Below are 21,201 nucleotides of genomic sequence, written 5' to 3'. Positions count from 1 at the left end.
GTGGACATTGGTTTTTGGGCTATAGCCTATCTCTTGACTTATTTTAGCAACCCTCCTGGCCTTTCCAATGATATCTCAAGTGTTAGGATTGGATAAGGGGAACTTTTTTTTCAGACTGAGACCAAAAAAAGTATATTAAGTATATTAAGTAGCGATATTGTGAAGATGTGTTGAAGAGAAGTCTGCTGACACCGTCTTGATTTTATAAAAAGGTTTATTACAAAAAGGTACAGCATCATTTCAAGCCCCGGGAGCTTGGAGAGGATCCAAGGGGACCCCTGACCTAAAGATTTAAGGACAGTAAATGCCACATAAATCTCATCGAGAGGGGGCCCCTAAACATTTCAGCAAAGAAGCATATTATATCATCCTCATGAACTACTCACCCTACATATGTTGACAAAATATAATCTGAACATACAACAAAATGTAATTTAAATTTATAAGCCTTCAGATACCACAACACTTTTTTTTCCCTTGGCTCTCAGGAGGTTAGTGGTAAAATCGTATCCGTGTTTTCTAACTTGTGCTGAGGGCCAGACTGCGGCTCATGTGACCGACTGTCACATGACAGAGCGTGACGCCGTGTTGTAGTCAGTCAGCTGTTCGCGCAAGACACTAGCTGGGTGAGTAATTTAACCGAGTTTGTACTCCGCTCTTCAATATCAGATAGATTCTAACCCCCCACTTGTGTGCTTTGTCTACTTCTGCCATTGAACATGTTATTACGACCGTGTTATGTTCTGACTGGTGTCATTTTGAACGGCTGCGAGCTGTGCTGGCACGGCTAGCTTAGGTTAGCATCCTCAGCTTACATTGCTCCGTGCTGTTAGCCAACGCTGAGCCAACGCTGCTGTGTCACATTTGACGTTATAATTTTGTTGTTTTACATGTATGCGTTAGATATGGCTACAGCCTCAACACCGTTTAGTGTCCTGGAATATGCAGTGCATCGCCTCATCTTTAAAAACGCACCAGGACATGTCGTGACATTGGGATGGGGTTAGGCTAGATCTGGTATGAGCTGATGCTAGCGGGTTCAGCTTCAGATGCTGTGCTGTTTGTCTGCTTAAACTTCTAAGGGGAAATTTAAGGTTGATAATTCTGCCACACGTTGTAGTATTAATGGAATTATTGGTAAATTATTTGTAGCTCAAAAGTTCCTATATGACTGATAGCTTTCTTTCTGGTAACAGCTCTGTAACAGCTGACCAACCTAGTTAAGTGTTGTGCCATTTTGAACTCAGTGTGAGCATCAGGGGTTGTATTGTTGTATTGTAGAAAACACAACAAGCTACAAGCTGCAAATAGTAGGTAGAGCACTTTAACCAGTTATAGCAAACAATACAACCCCTGATGCCCCTACAAATAATTTACCATTAATACCATTAAGGCCAACACCTGCAACACCTGGCTGAGTCACTGTGTTGATGTTAACTCTGGTGTTTCCATCCAGGTGGAGTTGGATCTTTGCGTGTACTGTACTGCAGATATATTACAGGATGGATATCCGCGGGGCTGTGGACGCTGCAGTCCCCACCAACATCATCGCTGCAAAGGCAGCCGAGGTGCGGGCCAATCTGGTCAACTGGCAGTCCTACCTGCAGTAAGTACACATTGAAACAGCACGTCGCATTAACGTACAATCGCTGCACACCTGTACAGTCTAATGCAACTCATTACGACATCTCTGCCATGAATTCTACTTTTACAAAGCTCACATATGTTCTGTTTTTGTTGACAGTGTCTGAAAAGGGAGTTCTGCTTAATGTTATCTATTAAAGCCAGCGTGTCAGGCAGTGAAGCTCTCGTTACATCCATCTTTCGGAATATTTAGTGTAATAACTGCAGACCAAGTGCAGTTTTGTCATTCTTAAATCAGCTCTGCTCTAGTTCCTGTATTGTGATTCACTGTCTTGAGTGATACTTCCTCTTTGAGCCTATGAGTCAAATTATAATTCCTCAAACCCTAAAATCATTTAAAGACTTCATTCCTTGTTTTTAGTATGGATATACTATGTCTTTACTTCAACTGCCTTCCTCCGTGTATCATCCATGGTTTGTTTTGCCCTAACTAGAACATGTGGTATTTCCAGGTTAATTGGTATTATTGTGCAAGCTGCAGTTAGAAGCAGCATGCTAGTGATAAGGCAAAGGCCATTCCTCCAGTAACAGGGTCAGTGGCATATGTTGTATGTCTTGCTCCAGTGGTAAAGGGAATGTTTTGAATGCCTCGTTATTAACCAGTCATGTCATCACGGTTGTACGAATTTAAAAATGTATACAATTAAATGGCGACGTCTCGATGAATTCTCTTTTAGGAGTCAGATGATATCTGCAGAGGACTGTGAATTTATCAAGAAGTTTGAGGTGGCCAACTCTGAGGAGAAGCAGGTCATTCTGACCAATGAAGGACATCAGGTATCAAATCCGTTAAGTTATCAGTGCTTTTTTGTGTTTGGCTATTATTCTCATCGAACACATGCTTTAGTCGTTCTCCTTTAGATTTCTTTACAGCTGTTTTCAACTTGATCTTTGGTTCACAGCCTTTCAAGCTTAGCAGCCAGCTGATTGCATAAAGAAGTCTTAAGGCCCTCTCAGATAAATAATATCATTACAGCATGTACAAATACACATACTAAGTGGAATACCTGGGAGACTGTACCTTGGGGCATTGTGGTAATGTACAATTTACCATGTAAATGTTGAAACAGGAGACGGAGAGAGAGAGGAAGGAGTAATCTGTTGCTCTCTTGTCAAAGTTTAAGAGTTGTATAATTGAACTTTACTTGAAGTATGTTGTCTTTTGAAACATCTTTAAACTGGACTATTCTGGTTCATATTTTGCTGAATACTGTCATCCCCACCCCAGTGCAGCTGCTTCCATTGTTCTGCTGTGCTATTGCTGTACCTGTAAATACACTTCAGATGCACCATCTTGTATTTTGCTGAGTTAGTCCTTGGACTGTTTTTAGAGGTGCCAGGCAGAATAAAATAGTCAATAGGAACATGAGAACTGTGTCTGAGTTTTTATCTGTCTTGTTTTTGCTCAGTGTGCGAAGACCTTTCTGAACCTGATGGCCCACATCTCCAAGGAGCAGACAGTCCAGTACATCCTGACTTTGATTGATGACACTCTGCAGGTACGCAGAGAGACCCACTGACTGTGGACAAATAGGACATGCATGACATAAATATATATATGACCAAGAGATTTGATTGAAGTTTTGTGTGCACACGAAGTCTTGGGCAATGTCATGATTTAAAAAAATAATAATAATTAAATGACGAAATAGATATTGACGTTCTTACTTGTATTAGGCACAACTGAGTGTCGGTTTAGTAATTATTGTTATTACAAAGAGGAAATTTTAATTTTAAATACAAATTGGTATTAAGTTGGATCGTGTGCCATGCAGTCTATTCATTTCTCCAGCTGTGAATAAATAGTAAGTCTGAAATCTGAATTCAACTGTGATTCAGGAGAACCATCAGCGGGTAAACATCTTCTTTGACTACGCCAAAAAGACGAAGAACACCGCCTGGTCCTACTTCCTTCCAATGCTGAATCGTCAGGACCTTTTTACTGTCCACATGGTGAGTCAAGAGATATTGATACTAAGTAGGGTTGTATGATATGGTAAAAATTTAATGTTTTAAAAGATATTATGATTGTGATTTGAAAAATGTAATTTTTGCGTCACAATTTTCATTTTCACTGAAAAAACTATTAAAATCATCATTATATGATATTTCTTGAGAGAGCATCTCTGCAGCACTACAGTACTTAGTTATAATGCTGTTTTATCACACATTTTACCTTTATTACTTGGCCATATTTTTCAATTAATTGTGCAGCACTAAGTGTTTTTCAGAGTATGTAAAAATTCAAATAAAGGAAATATCACAATTCAAGCTGTCCCTGCAACACTAGACTAGTTGGTGCATGTCAGATCCAGTGCAATCCTACATTTCAGGCAACCTTTAACTGTTGATAAATGTTATTGACCCTCGTGAGGAACATTGCCAGTCTGTAGACTAAATGAGGTATGTGCACAGTGGGCTGTGACCCTGGTAGGGAAACATCTTCTCCATGCTCAAAACTGAAGCACAGTGTGATATTTTCAGCAGCCGACATGAGCTCATTAAGTATAATCTGTCAAACAACATGGATTACTGAATGTGGTATAATATTATTTTCACACATGGTATTCCATTACATTTTTCCCTGCCATGAATTTTTCACAGATGCGACGCTGCTTCTAATCATAGCAAGGCATCAATAATTCCTCTCAAAGCAACCTTCCTCTTTTCCCACCAAAACAGGCAATTAATGTAATGATTCCTCCCTGCCACCCTTTTCAAATAGAAGATGACCATCTAACCTCAAACTGAATACTATGATAGTGCACAAACAGCTTGATTAAAAATACCAGCCAGATGGCTTCCAGCAGGTGGGCATGGTGTGACCCCAAGACGGTGACACAGCACTTAAACTGAATCCAACTGTCACAGTGGTTCTTGCTTTTAAATTAGAGCCTCTATATCTCTACACATCTTCTCCTGGCAAGGAGGAAATTGAAGAACACTATGTGTTCCTGTCTCATCACAGGGCCACAGGAAGCGTTTTACAAGCTGAAATTGTCTGAGAGCGTTGATTTTCCCTTAGTAATTTTAGTACTTAGTTGGGGTTGTAGTTTCTTGTTTTGTTCAGTACTTTGCTGGGGATTCAGGACAAGGTATTTTATTGTAAGACTTGTTATCTCCATGTCCCCAGCCTTCAGCCTTGTTCTCTTTTATTTGCTACTTCCTCTCCCTGGAATTTAAGTTCAAGATGCTATAATGCATCATAGAAGACATTATCATAAAGCCAGTATTAGAAATGGGAAAAAGTTGTACCTATGTTTTTCAGGTCATCCTGACCTTAGTTGTTCTTATAAAACAGAGAAATAAAATGAATCAAGTTCATTATCATTCCCCAAAATATCCATTTACTGTTTTCAAAGAAATGCCATATAAGTCTCCATGATTGCCATTTCTGCCACAATAATAATAATAACAATAATAATAACAAAATCTAAACTGTGATCTTCCCTCACTGCAGTTTATTATGGCCTTGTTGTAAATGTCTACCGCTCATGCACAACAATATGAATTTTTAAAATGTCCTTCCTTTATCAGGCAGCAAGAATCATCGCTAAGCTGGCTGCGTGGGGCCGTGATCTGATGGAGGGAAGTGATCTCAACTACTACTTCAACTGGATCAAAAGCCAACTCAGCTCACAGGTATGTAAATTACATTTTGGTTACTAAAATATCCTGTGATATTTAATAAATCTATTTATGCAAATATCTAGAATACGGAGGTGATTTCAGAGACTTCTTTCATTGCTTTAATACAAAAACTGCGTATGAAACAGAGACATCAGTGTTATGTGACATGTTTAGTATTTTGTCATATATTTTTTTTTAACTACAACTTTTTGTGGCTGTTGTATGTGACTAACAACAGACTACAGTACAGTGCAGTTAGTAGTCGTATAAATTGAGGGGAAACATATTTCCAGATAGTGGCAGTTGAAGAGAAGCGATAGGAGGTCAAAATAATGAATTTATTCATTAGCTGTCAAAATAGATTCATTCATTATTAAGAAGTCTGGAGTTTAAGCTCATTGGAAAACGTAAAGTTTATTATGATGGTTGAACTGTAGGAAAGGCAGCATGAATGTGCGAATCAAATTTGTGTCTGTGTATATACAATACACTCAATGTATAATTGAGTTTTGAAATAAATTAACTTTTCTCTTTCTTTTATATTTGTCACGTCACAAGTTATTAATTTCTTAGATATTTGAACATCAGTTTCCAGAGACTTTGACTTCCTCTTTCTCATATGGAGTTTAATTTGTTCTAATCATTTAAAATACCGAAAGTCATTTCTACTTTCTATCTCTATTCATTTTCCCTTGATTAAATTCTATTGTTTGGGCTCATGGTGAAAACCTTGTCTGAAATAATGTATTTATTCTTATTGAGGCTTGTCAGGCCTTGAGATGGTGTGATGAAAGCTGCTCTGTAGGTGCTGGCCTTGGAATATGTATGCACTAAAGAGTGGGCTGATAAAACAGCTGAATATTGATTTCCAGTTTCGTTTGTGCTTCTGCATTGTACACCGGTATTTTGAAAATATCCGGAGGTGCAAGTATAGCCAACTCTACGAAAAAAGCACCATTTTGTTTGTCTCACTTAATTTTAAAACATTCTGTGTCGTTGCAAAATATGTTCTTAAACTATAACTGCTTCTTGAAATTGTGTTTTGATATCATTTCTCTCCTCAACAGCCAAGCAAGGAATCAGTGGGCATCCACTGTCACTTAATTGTGGTCAAGCACAGGCTGTGTAGTCCAGTATCACTCAAACTCAGCTTGACTTAGTCGTTTGTGAACAATTGTGCACCTGTTTCTTTTGTTTATCTCTCATTAGAACCTACATGGTACAGGTCCAGAAACAGGCACAGGAGTAGGAACTATGTCCCCCAGTGAAGTGAGTATGAGTGAAGTGCATCTTCGGTCACCCTGGCGCAGAACCTGGCAGGGTTTGTGCAAGCTGGCATCTGTCAGCTGTCTGTAAACTTTCACATCTTTTCTTTCCCCTCTTTATCTCTCCCATCCTGTTCTTGCACTCCAGTTTTACATTAATATTTGCAGATTGTTGGAGACCTCAGTCCATCTGAGCAAGTTTAGAGTAATTCTCCATTTAGACAGCATGGTGTTTGCTGCCACTGGTTGATTTTAACTGTACATGTGGAAATTGCATGCAGTGAACCTTAATGCTAAAAGCGCATGACAAACACAGCTTTTTCCGTACATTAGGATAACAAGGGGAAATTGGAATAGCATTTGCACAGCAGCATCCTACCATTTTATATCCCATAATTTATCATAGCGTAATTATTCTGAGAAGTGTGCTCAGAATTCTGTTGAGCGCTGTTTATCTAATAACTGAACATCATCTTTTCCTCTGCATTTTCAACCAGGTAACCTCCACTCTTCTGTCGTCACTGCTGCCTGCTCTTTTTGCTGGACTTCTTTGCTTTTCTTTAACCTCCCTTTTAATTAACAGATTAATGTGATCTATTCTCTCCTCTCAGCTTCCTTCACTTTCTAATCTCAATTTACATTATTCTGCTCAGGTGTGATGGGACACTTTTCCCTGCTCTTGCTCTGTATTGTACTATTGGGTCTGTGATCTAGCATGTTTTGATGTGTAATACTATAGACTGCATGTGCAATGCTGCAGGTTTGATCAGTGACAGTAATGCAAGTTTTGGACTGGCCTTCTTCCACATGCTGTATCTGCTTGTCAACTACTCCATGTTTCAGAATCGCACTAATTGTATTTGACCTTCTAACAATTTGTTTGTTTTCCTGATTGCACAGCCAAAGCTCACGCTTCAGTTTGAGTAAATGTTTGCCTCTGTCCTTTGCAGAGCTCTCAGTATGTCCAGTGTGTGGCTGGATGCCTTCAGTTGATGCTGAGGGTCAATGAGTATAGGTTTGCCTGGGTGGAGGCTGATGGAGTCAACTGGTGAGTAATGACTCCTAATAAATGTAACTTAATAATAAGGTCATACAGCTTTTCACAGACTAGAAAACACAGAGAATTTGATAGTTTCTAGGTTCTGAAAAATTCTGTAACTGCAATTAAACATGTAAGCCGATCGAACAGGCCAGTTATTTAATATGACTGCAATTCATTTTCTTTAATCAGCAAGGCGGTCTTGTATCTTAGTATCAGGAGTACACAAGGTGTAACTTTGCTTACAGACAGCCATCAATTTAGAGTCAAGTACAGCAATGAGTAAAAACAATTATAAATACAAAAGAGTACATCATCATCCCTCAACACGAAAACCATTGAGAGAGAAAGCGATATGAAGAAGAAGCCAGAAACTAAGAGATGAGATAAAATGTACTTTATTGATTCCACACTGGGGAAATTAGCTTGTTACAGCAGCTAAAGAGACACACAATAGATGAGGAAAAGAAAAGATATAATAGAACGGCAGGAGTTCCATGGGCACTTTATACATCTCTATAAATACATATAGGATTTTATCTAGATGACCACCCTTATGGATCCATAGCTAGTGTCAAGCCAAATTATGTTTTCTTTAAAAAGCCAATTACTGATGGAATAGAAGACCTCTTGTACCTGTTAATGCCATCTTTAGAAAGGTGAAAACCTGTCCTGATGGAACCAAATTAACCTCACTTTGTAAAGGCTGCTGGGAGTCCAGTAAAGATGACCTGACATTTTATTTTCCTCTTTTTCACATTCTGTATGAAATTCACCATCTAGTAAAAACAGCGCAAAATAAAACGAATAGAAAGCTTGATTGTCAAATCTATTTTTACTTGGTCCCATACTTTTTTCTTAACACAGCATCGTAAAACTAGCCTTCCTGCTTAATTTGAGTCTGAAAATTATTGCACGTCTTTGAGCTCCACATCTCTGCACTTACCTGCTATTTCTGTAAATGTACGACATGCTGTCTAGCAGTAGTCATTAGTACTCTTCAAAATAAAACTTTTCTGAACATTTCAATCTCAGCCATCATCAGAGATAATGGATGAACAGCATAGGCACACAGTGTGAAAGCTACTCTATTAGTAAACAGATGATAGATATAGATGCAGGTCTTTTTCCTAGCACTTTGCAGGGTTTTTTTCCCCCCCCATTTTAGTTTTTTTATATATTTATATTATATTATGTTTTCTTTTAAAGCATCACAGCAGTGCTGAGCAACAAGTGTGGCTTCCAGCTCCAGTACCAGATGATCTTCTGTGTTTGGCTCCTGGCCTTCAGTCCTCAGCTCTGTGAGCAGTTGAGACGCTACAACGTAGTGCCAGCGCTGTCCGACATCCTCCAGGAGTCTGTCAAGGAGAAGGTCACTCGAATCATTCTGGCTGCCTTCAGGGTATGTGGAGAATTTCTCACTTGTTCAGTTCTGTCTAAAATTCCACTTTTCACTGAAGATGGTTTTACCACACTGGCTGAACTGAAGTCCCTCCCAGCCTTAGGAACTAGCCAAGGGGGGCCGCAAAATGTATTTCCGTTTTTAATTTTTACTGTAGGATTTGTAGCAACATTTTACCACGTAGAAAAAGAGCTATAAAATACTTTTGTTTTGTGAAAGTTTGCAGATTATATTTCCTGCCAGCTACAATACTGATATAGGACTGTACGTGTATTTTTTGTATATTTGCATTTAATTAGCCCGTATACTTTATCACAACAAGAGCAGACTGCAATGACAACTCTTAAACAACAGACGAGGCAGCTTATAAAACAACCAAACCCATAAAAGATACATAAATATGATTTATGATCATGCTGCACTTTCAGCTCCCTGCAGTGATTGCTCAGAACATCCATTGAATATTTCATAGTCCTAAGAACTGCGTTCGGGACTTGCTCTGTTGTTTTGTGTTCATGCCAGGTAATGAATTCCCCATACTATGCCCTGACAAATTTAAATTAATGGTGGAGACTCTATTTACCGTTCCTTGCTGTAGTGGTCTTTTACTAGAGGAACTTAGCGAGTCTGACATGGCACCAACAAGGTCTGGAACATCTGGGAAATACAATGCAAATCAATTTAATACCTTACAGGTCCTCAGAGGGCGGAGTTTTGTGTGTCGGAAAAGTATAGAATGATTTCTATTTATTTTAGTCAATAGATTTAGTATGATTTTCTTGGTTCCCAATTAAGTGTTTTATGCAGATGAACACTCCTCTCTTAGTTAACTTATGATATATAGATATTTCTTACTAACAGTAATAATCCTCTGCTATAACACTGTGTATTTGTCTAGTCAACAGCCTCTAGTACCTGGCCTCCCTCAGCACACATCATGTTGAATACATATTGAGTCAACGAATTATGGTCTAGAGGAAATATGGATAGAGGCAATATGGATTTTTAATTGAAAAGCGTCAGTGATATTCTGGCTTTGTCCACCCCAGCAACACCAGACAGCCAGACACCGACCTTGCTCAGAGCACAATGCTGTGGTAAATGGCATTGATTACATGATTGAAACATGAGCTCATACACCATTGGAGGAAAGTTAGCTGATTTTCAAACCCAGCTTAAAAGAAGGTATTTAAGGTTGCTTGTACTTCTCTGTCAGACAGTTTCCATCAGTATTTCCTTGCCATTGTAACCTCAGTAAATAGGCATCTGTGTTCCTAAAGGACAACCTTCCTCGTGTCTTGTTTAGTGCAGTTTGAGACCACATTTTAGAGAATTAATCATACTGGGTTATATTTGCCTCAATGGACGGCATGTGTTCCTGCTTTGAATTTCCCCCAAAGCTCATTCATCACACCTCTAATGCCAGCAGAGCTGTCACATCAAGCGTTTGTGAATGCATCCATAAAAGAAAGGGGCTCCATTTTTAATTGGTCAGAGAACTTTGTAGTTCAGATTGACTGCTATATCACAGCTAATTAAAAGCAATTCTGGGCAGTGAAGGGAGACCCTGAAATGTCTTGACGTTGAGGGGGTTTTCCCCAGAGTCGTGCAACTTACCGTATAGTTAGTGTGTGAGTATATGGAAAGCTACAAAAATACCTCACCAACAAATGGAGAATTGTTTTGTTGAGACCTAAGGGCTCCCTATAGTGTCATGCAGATTTTGAGGAAGGAGTCACATGCAATAGGAATTCCCTTTTTCTAAAATCCCTAAACTATCCCACATGTTTTGCATGTTATGTTCCCAAATGTCCTAATTATGCAAATGATTCCACTCACCACATGGGACTAGCAATGTGACTTAAATTATCCAGACCATCTGGAAGTCCTTGAACACATCGTCAAAGGCAGTGCTTCTGTGTTTGTGATGTGTTTGCCCTAACCTAACTCTGGTAGTAAAAGTTGTCTCTTTTTTTGACAAACACATTCAATAAGGAAAACATGAAATTTCTTTTAGCCATATACCTTCAAAGCCAAGCAACATTTGCTGTGACTTGGGCTTTTTGCTTTTTTTGAGAGATGTTTTGCTCACATCACAGGTTCTTGCAAGAAAACATTTGTCAGATATATGCAGTTCAGTGGTGGCTTAAAGGGTTCAATCAGAGTATGAAGTGGGTTTCCTCTATCTCAGCCCCAATGTTGAAGTGGCCACTCTTTTGTGTCACTCCAAAATGTCACCACCAATTTGTTTTTGTTTTCTTTACAATACGCGACCTTGTTGCAGCACAGCTCTGCAGACCTTTCCTTTCACACTTTAATTATGTTATTTGATATTAGGAGTGGGTTATTTGGATAAAAGCATCTATCACAGTATGTATTTATATTTTGATAAATAACTTTTGTAACTGTTTTGGATTAGACAATTACAGTTTGGCTAATGCCCTAAAACTGATGTCTCTCTGTATGTAAAAAGCACAATGCTCCAGTCAACTAAATTAATGAAATCCTCATTGCTGTATATTTCCAACAGGTTATTGTGCTCTCTGAAAACTCTTTACTCTACTTGTTAACAAACCACTCTTCTTGTCATTTGGTCCCTCTGGTATGAATGACCTAATACACCTAGAAACATTATAGGTAACAAATGGCATTGCAAAATAAATTGTTTGTTCAAAACATATAAAGATATTTAATTCACAATGACGTAAAAGAAACGGCTCACTGGAGCAGCTATTTTATTCTTTCCTCATAAGCAATAATTTTCTGTCGATCAACCAGTCAATTAATCAACTGATTGTTGCAGCAGTACTTATTTACTCGTTCATTCATTCATTTGGTATGTGTAGGCGTTTTCTTATATCTCAATTCTCAAATGAATTGCTTACATACGAGTGGGGTAATTAATCTTCAACATCTGTTCCTCACACTGTTGTTCTCTGTGACAGAATCTCCTGGAGAAATCAGCAGAGAGGGAGACTCGACAGGAGTATGCTTTGGCAATGATTCAGTGCAAGGTGCTGAAGCAACTCGAGAACCTCGAGCAGCAGAAGTATGATGATGAGGACATCACAGAGGACATTAAGTTCCTGCTGGAGAAGCTGGGAGAGAGTGTGCAGGATCTCAGGTACCCATTTGACTCCATCTCAGGAGCTGTCGCATACAATAAAACGAATCATTCATTTCCAGTCGTAAGTAGTTCTGTGCAGAAAGCTGATTGTGAATAACTGAATGTAATATTCTGTCAGAAAAAAAACCCAAAACAAGTCTTTCAAAGAACGAAGTATATTTTAGTGCTGTACATGAATGAAATTAGTCTATTTACATGTCTGCGTGAACTCTATTTGTGACCATATGCTGAACCTCTCCAATCACTGCTCTTCACAACAGATGGGTTGAAAGAAAGCTAATCCTTTTTGCTCAGGGACAAATGAGAGTGGGGATCCTCAGACCTCTTTAGATTCTGTTTAGTTATTGCCTTTTTAATGTTCTGTGTATATTTTATATCAACAGCTCTTTTGACGAGTACAGCTCTGAACTCAAGTCCGGCCGCCTGGAATGGAGTCCTGTGCACAAGTCTGAGAAGTTCTGGCGTGAGAACGCTGTCCGCCTGAACGAGAAGAACTACGAGCTCCTCAAGTAAGATGAAGCATTTTGACATTTAGGCTAAAGAGCAATGCTGAAACACTTTGTTTTCAGAAAGGCACAAAAAATGCGAAGACTGCTAATTAAAAACATGTTCAATAAATTGTATGTATTCTGACTTTGAATTGAGAGAGATTTGACTCAGAAAGATTTAATAAAATGTCTATGCTGCTCTAAGATGCATATGGAAATGAGGCTTTATCAGCTTTAATGCAGCTTACAAAACTGAAAGAAAATGTGTAATATTGGTTTTAAAACTTGATTAATTAATTAAAATTAAAAAAGGAATTTTAATGACATGAACATGATGAAATCTACTGACTTTGAACTGATCAGCGCTATCAGGTCAACATTTAAATTTGTGTAGTCCCTAACCCTAACCCTTTATAACCAAATACCTGCAGGACTAATGCCATTTCCATCACCTTCATATGTACTTTGTGTTTATTGCTAATTAGCAAATTTTAACGTGCTAAGCTAAGATGGTAAACATATCTGCAAATCAGCATGTTGGCATTCTCACTGTGTTCACATTTCGTACAAGTCTTGTTTCTATGAGCTTTATTTGATATGCACATGGAAATGAGGCACTTATTACTGGTTTTTATTAAGTTGAAAAAATATAATATGTAAGAAATATATATTCATTCTTAAATTTAGATTCAAATCAGTATTGAATGTCATTGGTCACATATATGCAAAACCCTTCAGGTTGTGCTTATCAGCTGCTGAAGGTACACACTCACCAGCATCACGTCTGATGATTGCACAGCCTCTTAACATTGTTTCTCATTTTTGTTGTCTCTGTGTGTGTGTGTGTGGCTGATCTAAGGACTCAGATCACAGGAGATCCAACATCAATTTGTGTCTGTGTTCTTTGTTATTCCAGTCACACACTCTGTTAGGCCTGTTGACATTCAGTAAAAATCCTGATCTACACATCTCATTGTCCCATCACTGTCCTCTCTGTAATCAGCTCAGGCATAATCTTATCTTGAGTTCCTCCCTGTTTTTTTATTAGTCTCTTTCTCCGATTCTCACCCATGCTTTGTTTCAATTTGAACCCTGAGGTCACTTTTTCAGAAGATGCCTTATGTCTCATGTCCTTGGATTTAGATTTCAAAGTTTGGGTTTTACCTCAGTTTTAGTATAACATTAACTAAGGATCCAGGGAGATCAGTGCATTTCTAAATTCAATACTGATTCACTGAGAAAAATAATCTCAGCTAATCTTCTCAGGTTAATCAGCTTTCTCTGTAAAGTCTTTTTTCTAGAAGCATCTGTCTGAGAAATAATAATAATAATAATAATAATAACAAGAAGTGATTTTGAATAAGGTGTGATGGAATCTGGCTTTTGACGCAGACCTCTCCTTTTGTCTGCCTTTCTTCTCTCAATAGGATCTTGACGAGGCTGTTGGAGGTGTCTGATGATCCTCAAGTCATAGCCGTGGCAGCTCATGACGTTGGAGAGTATGTGCGACATTACCCACGTGGCAAACGGTAAGGAATTTTCTGGAAAAAAAGAAACAAGAACAGTTCTTATCAAAACTTAGAGCAACGTGTAGACTTTCTGACTTTGACATTACAATAATGCAAAAAGCCACTTCTAACCACTTAATGGAAATCCATATCAAAAGAGAAATGGAGGTGGTGCATAGTGCGACTGAAGGCACTGAACGACTCCGACCTCCATCACTGAAGCAGCTGTCCTGTCAGCAGCTCCTCATGAGCTGAAAGGGCAGCAGGAGGACATAATGTCTTCACCCATTTGAGAAACCTTTTAGACAAAAAATTGTTATCAAGTAGGCTCCACCAGGAGAATACAGGAAGGAAACAGCATTGTTTTAATTTACTGATTCTTTTATTGTTATTTCCCTTGCCTGCTGTAGAGAAGGATGTGTATAGAGAAACTGGAAAAAACTGGGCAACTTGTGGCAGGAACATAAAGAATAAAGGCCTGGCCACACTGCCTATATCTGCAGCATGTCTGCATTGTGGAACATCTTGCTTTTTATTTTGGCACCAATGTTAACAGGTTAGAGCAGCCACACTGCCTGTGTGAGGTGTACGGCTCCAGCGTCTTCAGTGGAACTGCAGCAACGAAGGTCGAGTTGCTTTATTTTTCTGTGAGCCACGTGCATTTCACAACAAAAATAGGCCAATGAAAACAAACTGTTTATAGTCATATCAACATTATACCAGCAACAAATACACAAACAAACTTCAATGTATGCATCTGTAGAATATGTCACAGACATGACCAGACATTTAACTCAAACCTCCTGTTTCTGTTTGAGATCAAAAGCTCTGTAGTGTTTCTGTAGACAGAATCCATCCATTTGCTAAGAAGGCTTTTATTGTATTGTATTTATCAAAGGTAGAAAGATAGGTTTGGCAGCAGTCACATCGCAGCAGAAACTCTGTGTGGACACCACATGCATGCGAGCAGCAGCAGATCAGCGACGCATGCTCATGCATGCTGTGTGTCCCAAGGGTGACAGCATGCAGACGTGACATGGTTTTGTTATTCCGACACCAGAACAGGCAAGAAATGTGATCTACATGACTTTGGAATGATTGTTGGTGTCAGAGGGGAGGCAGAAACTGCTGATTTCCTGGTGTTTTGATGAACAACAGTCCCTAGAGTTTACAGAGAATGCGAAAAACAAAAGATATCCAGTGAGCAGCAGTTCTGAGGGCAAAAACACCTTGTTGAAGCAAGAATAGGCCGGTACACAGTGCAAAACCTTTCACCTCTTTCTCTTAGCCCCTCCCACCAAACCCACATTGAACTACAGCAGGAGTGTGAAGCCAAGACATGTTTACACATGTGTTTTGTACTAAATACCGTCGTAGACCAGGAAGGTATTGAAAATGTATCACAAGTACTTTCTTCAGGACTTTCTGCCATTGAATCAGGCTTTTTTTTTCACTCTCTCCAGCACTTGCACAGTGCTAATAAAGTGTGGAGATATGTCTGGCTATGGAATACTAGGCTTTATCTGAAGGGACTTGCATGCATCTCTGAAATGACCTGTGTTTGGCCAAAGTCTACCGTCAAGGGCTACATTTTCTAAAGATTGCAAACCAAGAGCCGAGAGGAGGTACAGAATTCTAGTTTTCTCTCAGATCACTAGATGCTGAAAGGTTATTAAGCAATTTTTGCCGAACTTCACCAAAATAAAGCTGCCTACCCCAGCTTTAATCAGAGAGGTCGGAGAGGAATGGCCAGACTGGTTGAGCTGACAGAACACGACAATAACCCAAATAACCAAATAATGAAGTGGAGCGCTACAGCAGCAGACTGGGCTCCACTTCTGTCAGCTAAGAGCAGGAAACTGAGGCTAAAGTGGGCACAGACTGGACAATAGAAGATTCAAAGACATTGCTTCATCTTTTGTGCTACAACATGTAAATTGTTTGGTCAAAATTTGGAGAAAACATCATGAATCCATAGAACACCTTGTGTCAACGTTCAGGCTGCAGGTGATTAGGGCCCTTAATACCCGCTTGAGCATTGTTTAAATGTAGTATTGTTACTGAAAGTGCATCCCTTTGTGGCCACAGTCCACATATCTTCTAATGCCTACTTCCAGCAGTATAACACGTCTTCTTCGCTCCGATGGCCTCCACAGTTACCAGATCTCAATCCGATAGATTAGCTTTGGGATGCGAAGGAGCGGGATACATAACATTAAAGTGCAGCCAGCAAATCTGCAGCAGCTGTGATGCTATCATGTCAACATGGACCAGAATACCCAAGGAATGTTTTCAGCACCTCGTTGAATCCATTCCACAGAAAATCTAGGCTGTTCTGGGGGCAAAAGTGGGGTCCAACGCAGTATTAGAAAGGTGACTATGATAAAGCGGCCACTCAGTGAAGTTAATAAGTTTATAACACATAAACAGTGGAAGATGTGTGTGATTTGAAAGGCTGTCTGTAGAGATTACGCTTCACTTAACATGCCATATAAGAAAAAATAGACAAGCATGCCCGTATCTCAGAGTCTTTGTAGCTTTGATAAAATGGAACCGTATGTCTTCTGTGACAAGGTTGAGTGACAGAGCCCGAAAGCACTTTCCGTGCATCCTTTAGTCCATATTAATCTTCTTACCCTGTAGTCAGGTCTCAGGGTTGATATACTCCATTTCTAGCCTTACGTTGGTAATCAGACCCCACTAGGATCAGTTTACCCAAAGTGGATATGTAACTACTAAATTTCCTGTACTCTCTGGTCACACCATTTTACTGTGCATTATGCAGCTCTGTTTTCCTTTTCAAAGCATTATATCCTTTTACAAGGGCAGTCACCCTTCATAGGATACATAGAAAATTTCAGTCAGGCTGGATTCAATGACCTAAAACATGAAAATAGTACCTCTTTTCTGTGTGGATAAAGGCTTTCTCCCATTATTTGATTTATTTCTCCCATTTCAGGGTGATTGAGCAGCTCGGTGGAAAACAGCTGGTGATGAATCATATGCACCACGAGGACCAGCTCGTCCGTTACAACGCCCTGTTGGCTGTGCAGAAGCTCATGGTCCACAACTGGTATGAACACATTTGTAGCTTCATTGATGTTATGCATTCTGTTTCATATTAACCACGAATCACCCAGATATTGTCATGAAGAAAACCATCCCTTAAAGTTTAAGTTGAACCAGGTTTTGTGACATTCAATAACAATCTCTTCCATTTGCATACAAATGATTAAAGGCCCTACACACCCTCACAGGTATCTTTATTTATTTAGTCTGATTAGACGTCTGCTTAGGTTGAAGTTGGGCGGAGATCGGCTGGGAAATATGTGAAGAACTGATAAGAATGATAGTAGTAGTAGTAGTATAATTTGCTCTAACAGGTGCACCAAAGCCAGCAGGAGAATCACAGAGATGTTATTCTCACAGTCTGTACACACACTCAGTCCTAAAAAAGTTCCAATCAAGCAAAATAAGTAAATCACCTGTGTGGGTGGACCATGGCAGGGCCTTTAAAGATAGAAGAAGAGAATAATTGAAATGTTTATTACATTGGTATTCAAATGATAAAGTCTGTATTTGCAGCTTCATTTAGTGACATCCAAAAGGTCACAACTTACCAACTAGCTAACTGTTCACTATGTTATTTATGGGGAATACAAAGAAATAAATATAGAAGAGAGGTTTTGAGGTTTCTGCTTTGACTGGTTGTGTGAAGAGTTTGAGTTTTTGTTCTTTTAGGATTTATTGCCATTATTTTTCTTGTGTGGATTTGATGCTTTATGGTGGTTTAGTTTGTGCAGAGCTTTGTCAGTGCGGCTGCAGTTTTCGTCTGTCAGTCAACTAGGTAGATGGATACTGGCATCAACTTCCATGTTAATTGCTTCTGGCCGACATATTGGTGGAGGATTGGTGTAAATGTCAGCCAATAAGTACAGTAACAAGAGATGAATGAAGGAATTTGGAAGATGTGTGTGCGGTAATTTAGAAACTGTGTCTCGCGTGTGTATGTTTGTCCACCAGAGAGCACTGAGAAGTTTATTCTTCAACTGTAACCATACCTGTATACCAAAACAGTCATACTTCTTTAATAAAAACATTTAAGGTAATCCTTACTAATGTTATGCGTATTTGTAAAAAACATATATAATATGTATATAAGTCTAATTGGCTGATATATTGTTCAGTATCAGATTTTTTTAAAACTCTTAAATATCTATCAGTATCTTCCTCAGAAATCCTCTGTTCAGACCTCTCACCAGCACCATTATAAACTCTCTATGCTCTATTTTAATCACCGGTCATTAATGTAGTTTTAATGTTAAGGTCGGACTCCTTAGATCTTGTCTGGGTGCAAACACTCCACTTGCCCATCGTGTGTTTTTCTGTCTACTGGATTGCTTGGAAACACAAAAAATAAACAAGCAACAAGTGAAAATGTGTTTGTTTTGCTGCCACTATCTAAAACACACTCTGCTCTCTGAGCAACTGTGGATTGGGGTATTGTGTTTAATATCATAGTGTAGTGCTGTTTTCCCATCTAAGTGACCATAATGTTCTGTGTAAACTGTATGTTCACTGAAGTGTGGGCAGAAGTTTATTTATTCGCTGAGCACAAAAGGTTTTCATTCTTGTTTCAGTAACTGAGAAGAAAGAGAAGCAGATTCTCATTATCCGACTGACAATAGAAAGCAAGATGCATTTCCCCACTTCAGCTTGAATGCTGTAACTTCCAATGCAAGATAGATGTTTCTCTTTATCTATAATAACATCTTGCAGACTGAAAAATAAGATAACTATTGCAGAGACAGAGGGGGCAGATGCAGGGTTTATTACACGATTTACAAGTTTTGAGAAGTTTGCTTAAAGCCCAGAGATATCTTTTGTGAGTTATGTTGAATCCCAGAAATTGGATCTCATGTTGTTTATTTTCTGTATGAATGTGATAAATGAAAATAAGCAAACAGGAGTAAAGTTATATAGAAAGGTGGTGATAAATTGAAAGGAGAAAATAGATGGAAGAAAGATGAAGTACTAAAATGAAATATGCAGGCAAGACAAGAGAAACCTGAGCGCTGCATACAAATATCTTACATGGAAAAGCAAGGAATTAAACCTGATGCAGAATTCAGCACACGCCTTTTATATTCAAAACAAGGTTGATTTGATTTTATATGGAAATGGACATTTCATCACTCACTGCTTGTTTTCTTTTTAGAAAGCAGCAACGTCTGATTTCAAAGCCCGGCACACAAATCACATCTGAAGACATTCATCCATTCTTGTATTTTCTGTACTCCTTTATAGCTTTAATTCGCCCACACCTTCTCTCTTTGATGAACTCGGCTTTGGAGAATGACATGCTTTACTTCAGAATGTCATCACTTCTGCTGACATAGCAGCAAATGACTGATTTTGATTTTGTGTTCAAATAATATATAAGGTTAGAAAGAGACAATGATGAAACTATGAGAGCGTTGTTGTTCGTGTCAGTTTTCTCTTTTGTGCTGGCTCATTTTCCACTAGTTGGTTTACTTCGACAGGACCTATTATGTGAGGGGGGGAGTTATGTCTCAAGGTTGTTTCGTCACGTTCAATTATGTGTGCTGCCCACACTCATTGGCTTCACAAAAACAGAAATGGTGCTATTATTTATTTTATTTTTTTTAAGAAGTGATGTCTCATTCATCCACAAATTGAATATATTTTCAAAGCAGCTCACCACACCCACTGTCACCTTGAGTGGGTTGACTTGCCGTTGTTGTTTCCATGAGAAGATCTTCTTGTCCCACCTTACTAAAGAGCCCCTGCTGTCATGACAACTGAACAGATGAATGTGTGAGCTGAGAAATTACTGTTATTTATCCTTGTGGCCTTTACTTTGCTTTGAAAAGTCATTTTCTTTAACACATTTCCGGAACTTAAAGCACAGCCCTTTCTACAGAAGTCTGTATTTCATTGTATATCATTAGGTTGCATTTCATACCCTGACTGGCCATTAGGCCCACCAAAAAAAAAACAGAATGTCTGTCCAAGATCACTGTGTGCTCATTTTTAAAAGCCAGAAGGAGGGAGTGAAAAAATTGCAAGAGTGGGAACCTTCTTGAGAATTTCCAGGCACCAGAAATCATATTCCTCTCTAGTCCTTTTCTAATGGAATTGTAAGTGGACAGCAAGTACTTTTGATTTCCAGTGATCAAATGCTAGACACATTTTATCTTTATATGTATTATTACATTATACAGCTTCTTAAACTGGGCAAAAAATGCTCCACTAGTTGGAACAAATGCAGAAGAATTGTTGTAGAGTTATTTAATTATAGTCATTTATATGGCAATAATAATTATATTAATCCAATCACTTTCCTACCGCTTTTTTTTCCCTTTTTCACATCTGAAATTACAGTCTTTGTTAAAGCCTTTTTTTTTTTTTTACATTGAGTGCGTCATGAATAAGCGGCATGACAATGCAAAATATTTTCTGGTGAAATTGTTATCCAATGTACTCCTGGTAGACGGGGGGCCTAGGAAAATGAAATTGTAAAAGAAAAGGTTGAATATTCGCACAATGAGTTTATTAGAGATACCCAATTCTGGTTATAGTTTAGAATCTGAAGCAACACATCTAAAGCCACCACCGTAACAACCACACAACTTACAACGATCGATAAAAACACCTGCAGAATACAAATGAAAATGGGAAGAAAGTCGATGCTCACTGTCGGAACCCAAAGCTCTTTTTGAAATTTGAATGATAATCACAGCCGAACACACAAAAGAATGTACCTTGAATGCAGCATTTCAGCAGATTGAAATTGCTCTTGTGTGTGTTTCATTACATTCAATGATACCTCTTTAAATAACGTGCGAGTTGATGGGCGAAACCAATCACGCTCGGTGTAAAAAAAGCCTTTAGATGAGTTTTCCTTCGTAGAGAGGAGGAAATATTGGATGAATTGTTAATGAGGTTGTTAAAGTGTGTGTGGATCGTGACAGTGTTTCCTTCTATTTATGATGTGTTTATCTTATGATTGACTCTCACTGGCTGGTGCCGTCTTCACATACAATACAACCTGATCATTGTCTATTCCACTTGACT

General features: G+C 38.8%; 1 protein-coding gene across 1 annotated transcript in view; it reads left to right on the top strand.

Annotated features, from left to right (window-relative positions):
- The first annotated feature begins 542 nt into the window (after window positions 1–542).
- The window catches only part of atp6v1h (ATPase H+ transporting V1 subunit H), a 22,947-nt gene continuing 2,288 nt past the window's right edge, over window positions 543–21,201 (top strand). The window contains exons 1-13 of the mRNA XM_035670780.1: window positions 543–626; window positions 1,457–1,606; window positions 2,322–2,421; window positions 3,054–3,143; window positions 3,484–3,597; window positions 5,182–5,286; window positions 6,484–6,543; window positions 7,490–7,587; window positions 8,788–8,980; window positions 11,926–12,104; window positions 12,491–12,616; window positions 14,023–14,124; window positions 17,063–17,176. Coding sequence (XP_035526673.1) covers window positions 1,503–1,606; window positions 2,322–2,421; window positions 3,054–3,143; window positions 3,484–3,597; window positions 5,182–5,286; window positions 6,484–6,543; window positions 7,490–7,587; window positions 8,788–8,980; window positions 11,926–12,104; window positions 12,491–12,616; window positions 14,023–14,124; window positions 17,063–17,176 — 1,385 coding nt within the window. The 5' untranslated portion in view covers window positions 543–626; window positions 1,457–1,502. The remainder of the gene's footprint in view (window positions 627–1,456; window positions 1,607–2,321; window positions 2,422–3,053; window positions 3,144–3,483; window positions 3,598–5,181; window positions 5,287–6,483; window positions 6,544–7,489; window positions 7,588–8,787; window positions 8,981–11,925; window positions 12,105–12,490; window positions 12,617–14,022; window positions 14,125–17,062; window positions 17,177–21,201) is intronic.

Source organism: Morone saxatilis, unplaced genomic scaffold, assembly GCF_004916995.1.
Source record: "Morone saxatilis isolate NCDOM2014 unplaced genomic scaffold, NCSU_SB_2.0 Contig23, whole genome shotgun sequence".
Taxonomy (NCBI): domain Eukaryota; kingdom Metazoa; phylum Chordata; class Actinopteri; family Moronidae; genus Morone; species Morone saxatilis.
This window is presented reverse-complemented; position numbering and strand designations above follow the sequence as displayed.